This window comes from Rhagoletis pomonella, unplaced genomic scaffold, assembly GCF_013731165.1.
Source record: "Rhagoletis pomonella isolate Grant_MI unplaced genomic scaffold, Rhpom_1.0 Rhpom_scaffold_01994, whole genome shotgun sequence".
Taxonomy (NCBI): domain Eukaryota; kingdom Metazoa; phylum Arthropoda; class Insecta; order Diptera; family Tephritidae; genus Rhagoletis; species Rhagoletis pomonella.
This window is the reverse complement of record NW_023460548.1, coordinates 25,056-35,193: the sequence shown is the minus strand read 5'-3', so window position 1 is coordinate 35,193 and position 10,138 is coordinate 25,056. Positions and strand designations below refer to the sequence as shown.

At 34.8% G+C, this 10,138-nt stretch overlaps 1 protein-coding gene across 1 annotated transcript; it reads left to right on the top strand.

The window, feature by feature from the left end:
• Positions 1–735: 735 nt before the first annotated feature.
• Positions 736–3,171, top strand: LOC118752952 (acyl-CoA synthetase short-chain family member 3, mitochondrial-like; the record flags this gene model as incomplete). Its single annotated transcript, XM_036487801.1, has 5 exons — positions 736–1,074; positions 1,176–1,861; positions 1,934–2,244; positions 2,314–2,459; positions 2,630–3,171. Coding segments are annotated over 5 exons (2,001 nt in total), but the record flags the coding sequence as incomplete, so codon positions are not given.
• Positions 3,172–10,138: the final 6,967 nt, after the last annotated feature.

The window sequence follows — 10,138 nt, the reverse complement described above, 5'->3', positions numbered from 1 at the left end:
AGTGATTTTGAATTTCTATAACTTACCGTTATATGGGATGCGAGCGTAGTTACTGTCCGGTTTTGCTAGGACCAACAACTGTGTCAAGTTTGAGGGAAATTGGTTAAGTGGTTATCGAGATATACAAATGTAATCATAAGTAGGCGGGGCTACGAACATTTTCCAAAAATTTATAATTTTCTTATTTTCCTCCAAAAGGTTATTGTAAATATAAATTTTGTGTGAATAAGCTTTAGTAGTTACTAAAATATCACAGTTTTCGTATTTTCGCCAACTACCGTTATATGGGAGGTAGGCGTGGTTATTGTCAGATTTTTCCAAAATTATCCCGAACAACTCACGAAATGCTCTTGAAGTAGTCCTCAAAAGGTTCCGAAATAATCCCCAACTAGACACGAAATGGTCCTCAACTTGTCTTGGACATGTCCCGAAATAGTTGTGAAATAGCCCTGAATTAGTCCAGAAATGTTTGTTTGTACACACAAGAAGCAATTACAAATTTTCTGCTGGGTTAACGCAAATTTCACCCATTACGAGAGCTAAGACGTTCACACATCACACCAAAATAGTCAGTCCAGTTTACTTGGTGCTTGCATTTCCTAATATCGTCTTCAATTTTAATGATATGTATACAATTGTAATTGACCATTTAGGCTACCTTTTCAGATAGGCCACGAGTTGTCTACTCTTCGGCAAGTTATGTTACACGCTTCTTAGTTACTTTTTTTGGTTTAGATCTTTCAAATCGCACACTTTTTTTTATTTTCAGGTGAATTGCTTGGCGACGAACATGATCCAGTTTATGTAGACGCTTATAATCGCTCCATATCGAACCCCAGCGAGTTTTGGGGTGAACTTGGGCGTCTAATCGATTGGTATAAGCCATGGGAGCGGGTTATGGATAACAGCAATCCGCCATTCACGAAATGGTATTGCGGTGGTTATTTGAATGCCTGTTACAATGCTGTGGATCGGCATGTACTCAATGGTAATGGCAATAAAGTTGCGCTCATATACGACAGTCCGCTAACGAATACAGTGCGTCACGTTACCTACCAGCAGCTGTATGATCAGGTATGCGGCGAATAATTTTACTGCAGATAACGCAACGTTTAACTTATTAAACTAAATTTACATACAAAACTATCACTTCTGTCCATTGCATCACATTTTAGGTCACAGTTTTTGCCGGTGGTATTGCGAGCTTAGGACTTCAAAAAGGCGATCGTGTAGTTATCTATATGCCTTTGATACCGGAGGCAATTGTCGCCATGTTGGCCACTGTGCGCCTGGGTGCTGTACACTCCGTTGTATTCGGTGGCTTTGCCGCCAGCGAACTCTGTACACGTATCGAGCATGCGGAACCAAAGTTTATAATATCGGCCAATTGTGGTGTCGAGCCCGGTAAGGTGGTGCCCTATTTGGATATACTGCATGATGCTGTGAAAATGTCAAATTGGAAACCGATTTGCAATATAATTTATATACGCGAAAATATATTGCGTAGCACCAATTTAGATTGGAAAACAGATATGCTTTGGGAAACGGTTATGCATTTGGGGGCGCCAGCCGAATGTGTGCCCGTCGAAGCTAATGATCCGCTTTACATACTCTACACATCCGGCACAACAGACAGACCAAAAGGTGTGCAACGTCCAACAGGCGGACATTTGGTATCGTTGATCTATACGATTCAGAAAATTTATGGCATCAAACCAAGCGATGTGTGGTGGGCGGCATCGGACTTAGGTTGGGTGGTCGGACACTCGTACATTTGTTATGGTCCACTATCGTTGGGTGCGACAAGTGTGATGTATGAGGGTAAACCAGATCGTACACCCGATCCAGGACAGTACTTTAGGTGTGAATAGTTCGAATGGTTGTTGCTTTTAATATTCATCTCATCGCATTCTCTTCTCTCTCTCTACAACAGAATAATCGAACAACATCGCGTGAATGCACTCTTTTCGGTTCCTACTGCTTTTCGCGTCATACGTCGCGCCGATCCGGAAGTAAAATGTGGACGAAAACATTCACTTAAATCTCTGCGTTGCATATTCATTGCTGGCGAGCATTGTGATATAGAAACAAAGAGCTGGATGGAACGCATTTTTAAGGTGCCGATATTGAATCATTGGTGGCAAACAGAGTCGGGTTCACCAGTTACTGCGACTAGTCTCGGCTTCGGACACAGCCTCAACCCGCCAAGGTACACAACCGGATTGCCTTTTGTTGGCTATAACAGTAAGTAACGTGACCATAAAATACTTAAGATCACTGACATTACGTTACGAAACGTTTAACCTTCCGCAGTAAAGGTATTGAAGCCAAATGGCGATGAATGTGAGACTGCGAAATTGGGACGCATCGCATTGAAGTTGCCGCTGCCACCCGGATTCATGTCCAGCCTTTACAAAACCGAAGAACTCTTTAAGAAGACATACTTCCAAAAATATCCGGTAAGTTTAGCAAGTTAAGGAAAATTTGAATCCGTCTCTAAAAGATCGGTCAAAATGGGATTTATGAAAATTATATAAGGCCGAAATCGATTTGTCCCCGAACCAAATTTGGCAAGGAATGACGGAAACTCAGTCTGTACATTAATGTGGCAAATCTCATTCCCTTTCAGGGCTACTACGACACAATGGACGCGGGCTATAAGGATGAAAAGGATTATGTTTATGTGACGGCACGCGACGATGATGTCATCAATGTGGCTGGTCATCGCATTTCCACATCCAGCTTGGAAGATGCTGTTCTCAGACATCCCGATGTGGTTGATGCCGCCGTGTTCGGTGTGCCTGAAGCGACTAAGGGACAGGTGCCGCTTTGTCTTTACATACCCAAGGAGGATAGCCGGTTAAACGATGCGAAATTATCCACCGAACTCATTAAAATTATACGTGATGTTGTTGGTCCGATCGCTGCTTTCCGTTTGGTTGCGCCAGTTGAGGCATTACCACGTACACGGTCCGGGAAGACGATGCGTAAAGCTATGGCGGATTTTGCGAAAAATGAATTAGTCTTGCTACCGTCTACGATTGAAGATCCGACCGTTTTTGGTGGATTGAGACGTGCTTTACAAACTTTAGGCTATGCTATGAATGCACCCGATCCAGCTTTGGCTGTTAAGAATAAGGAAAATTAAAAAAAAAATAATAATAGAAAAGAGAGGACTTAATATTTTACTTATGTATGTATATATGTACATACATACATATACATATGTACGTTATATAATCTTAAATGATCTTTATTTGTGAGTTGAGTAATTAACTAATTTGTACTACTTATGCATTTACTTACCTGTAGGCTTACGTAACCAAAAAAAAAAAAAAAAAAACGATGTAAAGTTACAGTTTATTATATGTATTTGCTTTAAATTATAAAATAAATAGTTGACAAAAGGTAAGCGTGTCGCAGTGACATTTATTTGTTGACTAATTTTCAAATCGTACCAAATTAAAAAAGCCTTCTTTCCATAGATGCTTAGTGGGCTTAGACAGCACTAAAAAGGATTGCATTTTATGCACAGCGGCGGAAAAATAAATAGGGACGCGACATTTCAACAAATTGTGTTTTTGTTTGTTTATTTAATTTTTTTTAAATGTATAGCTATTTAACTATCTAACGAAAATCATGCACATTTATATGTATATACATAATTCCGAATTTCATAAAAATTGCAAAAATTTTAATTAGAGTTTTTAGAAAAACGTTCGGTATGCAGTTTTGTAGCCCATTAAATTTTGGTATAATAAAGTGCAAGTTTGAAAATTGATTTTTAGAAATTCTGTTATGTAAAGGAAAATGCACAGCACCATCAACAAAAAAAATGCCAAAAATCAACGGTAAGTCCTAGCTACTTCAAACTAGCACTTTTTTAATAGAGCGTAATGGGCTACAGAACTGCAATAAATGGAAATGGTATGGAATTTCTTTATTTTAACAATGAAAACAAAAATAATCCAAAAAGTTATAAATCAATTAATATCTAGTAACTACTTGCAAATAATTTTTTATCATGCGATTAATCATTTGATACATTAATCGACTAGTAAATTTTAATTGCCATCCTTAACTCCCATCAGTGTATCCGGCAACTCAGATTCGCATAAAAAAAATTTACTCAGAGGGAGTTCAGACATTCCCTGACCAGTTTTGGGTTAACTGCCATTGCGTTCAGAGCACTCAAAGCCGCTTGGCTATCATGGTATGTGCTTACCTATCTAACTGATCTACACGTTTTAGTAGCTCGGAAGTCTAAATTAAGTGTTGATGGAAAGCTCCCGGTAGCAGAAAATCCCTCCACAAACCTTATCTTCAAGTCTCGATCCATCAGTGAAAAATTACGCCTGAGGGAAGCGAATGCAGGTAAAGAAGTGGCTATTAGCATTCATATTTCAGAGACGCAGTAATCTACGTGATCAGAGAAGAGATCGAAACCCACGTGTGTCCCAATACGTGCAGTCTCTTCACGTACTGCCAGGGTATAAAGATTTTTAAAATCAACCAAAATGTCCTTAAATCTTGCTCTATGAGCAAACCTCACGAGTTGTTTTTTTTCGTGTCACTCACTTCTCTCGGCAGAAAAAAAAAATGCTAAGGCATTTGCATTTATTTCAATCAATGGAGTTCCTGAAACAAGCACAATAAAAAATAAATCAATTATTTGAGCAATTTTATGCGAAGAAGTACCGAAATTACAAATTTTTTCGTTGGCACTCGAAAATATAATAATTGTTTATTTTTTTTTAATAACTTAGGGAAGTTTACAATTAGAATGTAATTCGAGTGTGCCAATGAAAAAATCAAAATGTTTTTTTTTTTTTAATAACTTTGGAAAGTTTTCAATTAGAATATTCATATTAGTGGCAATGAAAGTTGGCATCAAATACAGCATATCTGTGAAGTTTCAAGAGTGTGGCAGCAAATTAAAAAAAAAATTGCAGCATGCAGAATATCTATCGTAGCTCTTTTGTAATTTGTATTAATTTCTTCATGTATGTATATCATAATTTCAGAATGTAATTCAAGTGAAAATGGTAAATTCGAATTTTTGTTTCGCAAATCATCGTCATCTTATAATCAATGTAACGATTTTTTAATTTATCAGTTTAAGATACTTCAAAATGTCAACATTAAACGGTGAAAATGCTCTTCTTACCAAAACAAACCAATATAGAGTAATAAAACTAGTGTGCCACAAAAAAAAAAATACATTGATTATAAGATGACGATGATTTGCGAAACAAAAATTCCAATTATACAATTTATATTGTCACACCCGAATTACATTCTGAAATTATTTTATACATGAAGAAATTAATATATACACTACATATATATTCGTGAAGAATACTGTACTTTTAAATAATATGACTTTTAAGTTAAGGCGTGCGGGTAAATGTGATAGCTGACCTTATATGGTGCTACGGGGCGTATGCGTTACATACACGACTACAGGTATATGAGAACGAGTTGTTATTTCGACTTTTTTAAATACAATTTCGCGATAGAAAACACGTTTTTTTTCGAAAATTGTAACAACTCGTGAGTTTTGCTCATATGTACATATATATGTATACGTCTCTGAAACGCTACAGCCTAAAAACACACTAGCATTCGCATATCACACACAACTAAGTATGTTTGAACTCCTAAATTCAGAATAAATGCTTATACGAGTACTATATTCAAGTATTTTTGCACATTTTTGCGATTGTGGAACTAGAATAACCACACAAGTGGCGGAATTGAGAAAGTAGACAGTAGTAGTAAGTATGTACGACGCCGCCAATTTGTGCCACATGTCGGCTAAACGCAGGCACACAAACATATGACTGGCGTTTAGTAAAACCGTTAGTTATTGACTTGTTACATTTGTTGTAGTAGTAGGCGAAAATTGCAATTTGTTTATGCAAATTTTATGCAGATTTAAATAGTTTTTGAATGATGGACAGGCGAACGCCTACTACATATTTATGTGCATAAATAACTATATACATATGTACAAACAGCAATAAGTGTATGGTCTTACTTCAATACACAATGAAACTGTTTAACCACTTGTATGTTGGTTGTTGTGTATGCAGCGAGAGTGATGACGACGATAGGCGACAAAGGAAAATTCATTATAAAGAAAAAAAATTGAACTTTTGGTATGTCTGCTTTCTGCGAGCAGCCAGCGCAAGTACATACATTTGTATGTATGTATGTGCATATGTAGTATGTTTATTAACACATATTGTACGTTATTAAAAGTATACATTAGCGAAGTATAATTTAGTTACATATACATACATAAGTACTTATGAGTGTAAATAGACGAAAAGCTGTCCACCACCACACATAACCGACATTAAACAATTTGATTACGTTGATTGAATAAATGGCGGAGATTTGTATGTAGTACCCAAGAAGGCGCAGGCCGAGTTGGAGTTGGCGATGTTTAAATGTATTAACGCCATTTTCTCCACTCCCACACTCACCAATGCGAAAAAGTGACCATCCCACTCTGCTGCACAATACTCTGCTCTTGAGCTCATACAAGCGAGTGGTACATGGCTTCTGCGATTTCACTATCACTTCGACCATTATTCATGTGTTTGCCTCGGCATAGCAAGCTACTCGCATTCCAAACACGCTCTTTGCAAAATTAATTGCATTGTCTCAATGTAAATCCCAAAGTCATAAAGCAGAGATTACGCGAAATTTCACAACTCACCTTTCTTGCTTAAGTTTCTCCTTTGATTCGCATTTCTATGATCTTTGCATTTCAATACTTGAAGAACAGATTAATGTACACACATATATATATATCGACAAATCTACAATATTTTAGTTCAAGGCCTTCTTCAGGAGCCACTATTTTGTTTGCATGCACATACATATATTAAAGTGTGTGGGTATTTTTTGCCTTGCTGTCTTAGTGGCTTTATTACGCATTTTATTTTAAATGTCCTTAAGCAGAGATTTAAATATATTTACACATCGCCAAGGCGTTACATTGATGACGCCATACTCGGAATGCTAAGAAACATATGGTACCTACATAGTTGAAGTTTTTTTTTTTTTGAGGTTAAAGTGAAAATCGAAAATTCATCTAAAGAAAAGCAACTAAGAGTAATGCCAAAAAAATTCAAGGTATTTGGTAAAGCGTATGGTCTGAACGCTGGCCAATATTAGGACGGGCCTTACACATTATGTCGAGTCTTTACTGATGGCACTAAAACTAGTATGTACTCAGTCAAGATGTAAAGTCTATATGTATATAATCCACAGGACCATTGATATAGATGTGGTAAAAAAAAAAGTGAAAATTTGCGAGTTTCCGTATTTTTAACAAATGCGTACGGGTATTCGTTGTCTACAGGGTATCCTATACGTAACTATTGTTTGAAAAATGTATGTCTAACTAAAAAAAATTTATGAAGTTTCTGTTAAATACTCATATCGTTGCCTTCATATATTTTCTTACATTTTCAATTTTTTTTTTTGGAAGTATTTAGATATTTTTGGCTTCCTCTTAGCTTTGGATAAAGCTTGATATTGAAACCGTTATGACTAGACTGTGGATTTTTATGCAAAAAAAAACGAAGCCTAAAAATATGTACTACTCAACTACAAGAAAACTAAATAAATTTGTATACATTTCGCTTATAGTTGTTTTTAGGCTTCGTTTTCTGCATAAACATCCGCAGTCTAGTTACGACCAATGTATGTACATATGTATGTTTAAAACATTACAATAAATGTATGTAATTTCAATGTTGGTCAAATTGCAGTGTTTTGTTTCTTTATAAAAATTTGGTAAGAGGTTTTTCTTTTCAATATTTGAATCCATCTAGGCAAACCGATTTATTTTGCGACGATTTCTTCCTGCATCAATTGTTTTTATTTCGAATCGACTTTTTTCGATCTAGCATCTCTGCTGTAGATAAGGTTTTATTTTTAAAATTTAGAACTTTGTAGCTGTACAAGGTGCTTCGGAATTTGATGAAAATCCAATCTTCTCTTCCATAAGAAACTTTTATGAAATTTTTTGTCGTTTTGAAGAGAGTTGCCACCTGTTTAAAAGGTTGATATTTGCGATTGAACGCCAAACGGATTCACTAGTTATAAATAAATTCAGAGATTAAAATCTCCTGTGATAGAATAGAACCAAGTAACCAGTTTTGTAAGTAACTGAGTTTTGTTGTACTTTCAATTTTCGAATTCTTGAAAAAAAGTTTACTCACTGCCTTCATGAACCGAGTAGTCGTTTCTCCGGAGATGCTATTATGACATGTTTTAATATCACTAATCGGATTGCCAACTGGATATTGTCAACTTTATACACATATCTGATAAAAAGCGTTTGATGTGTCCTATTTTACCTTCCTTTTATTAGCTCGGGATGTAACTATGTAATATTGATGCGCCTAAAAGATGCAGCGATTTCTATTATCAGGTTACATACCTGATGACAGTACGAATGGCAATTATAATAGGGAGGTTTTAGTTTTTTAAACTATAATTTTATTATTTAGTGCAATAGTAGGCTGTAAAACTTTGTTGTGTTAATATAAAAAGTATCAATAGACGCCAAAAACTACCCAACAAGCATTTCAGTAAACGTTTTTAAAAATAACTTAAATTAAGTTTGCTATAATAAGCGTTAAATAAGCATTTTTAATATTAAGCTTATTAAAAGTTTTTTCAAACAAACCTTTAATAAGTTTTGAGAGCGAATGTTTATAAATAACTTAAACTTATAAATGAAATGTAAATGCCAACGACATGAAGTAGTAAATATAAAATTTTTTCAATCGTAAGTGACGTGTTTACGTTTTTTTAAATATATTATTAAAAGAAAAAATTAAATAAAACCAATGCGGTAAAACAAGAAAATCCAATCCAGGACCCGCTGCGCTAATCGGTGGAGCATTCGAGTCTTCAAATGATGAGTTCCCCTTATCCTTTCTTAGTTTAACATTCAATTAAAAATGTATTAAATTTTTTTCACAAAAGTTCATCAATGAGAATGGCGGCGATAAAGCGCAATATAAAGCTGCATCGATGTCCCTTTTCCAATTTGCCAATAACCGCAAGTAATTGAAAGCACGCAACAAGATGTAATAATTAACTTTTTTATGCTTAATTTGTATGTGTTATTGTGAATTTGTATGCTAAAATGTCTATTCCCTATTTATATTTTCGCGACTGTAGATGAGTCCGCGGAAAATTCGCATTTCGTTTAGTTTCTAGATGTTAAGCAATCTATGTATGAGGTTTTAATGAAATATCTTTAAATAAAGGGTTATAAAAATGTTTATAAAAAGCTTTCTTTTGAAAATTTTTAGTAAGTTTATATTGATACGCTTATATAAAACTTTTTTTGAACCTTTATTATAAGTTTACACTTTTACGCTTATAAAAAGCTTTCTTTTGAACATTTATTACAAGTTTATATTTCTACGCTTATAACCAATGTTCCTTTTCGATTATATTACGCTTACTTTCAAGCGTTTTATAAACAAAAAATCAACGTTTTGTAAGCTTAATGTTTATAATTGAAAACTTAAAAAAAGCTTTATTTAAGTTTATTTTGCTTGTTGGGTATGTATATATGTATGTACATACGAACATATTTTTTATACCTGTCTGACTGTTGTGTCAAAACAATTAAAAAACTGTAATTAAAAAATTTATAGCTTATCATATTTTACCCCACATTGCTTTATGAGCATACAAAATACATAGTTACCTACATATGCGCGCTTGCATAACTTAAGTACTGTAACTAAGTATCGAAGGTACACGTATGTATGTAATACATTTTTGCGTACTACATACTATATTTACGACTATTATCCTGCAGGGAGTTTTTTGCTTAACAGATAATTAGAAACATAAAAATGTATATAAAAGCTTATAAAATAATAAGTTGATTATGATCACGAAAAGCGGTGAATACTATAGATACATAAACCAACATACAAATAGCAATGCCAATACCAATATGAATACCCCCGTACAATGTGTGTCCTTAATGTACAAGTAAGCAGACAAAAGTGAACAGTGAATACTCAATACAACATACTTAAACTTTAATTTCTAAGATAAACTCAACAATAAATATTTTAGAACATTTACA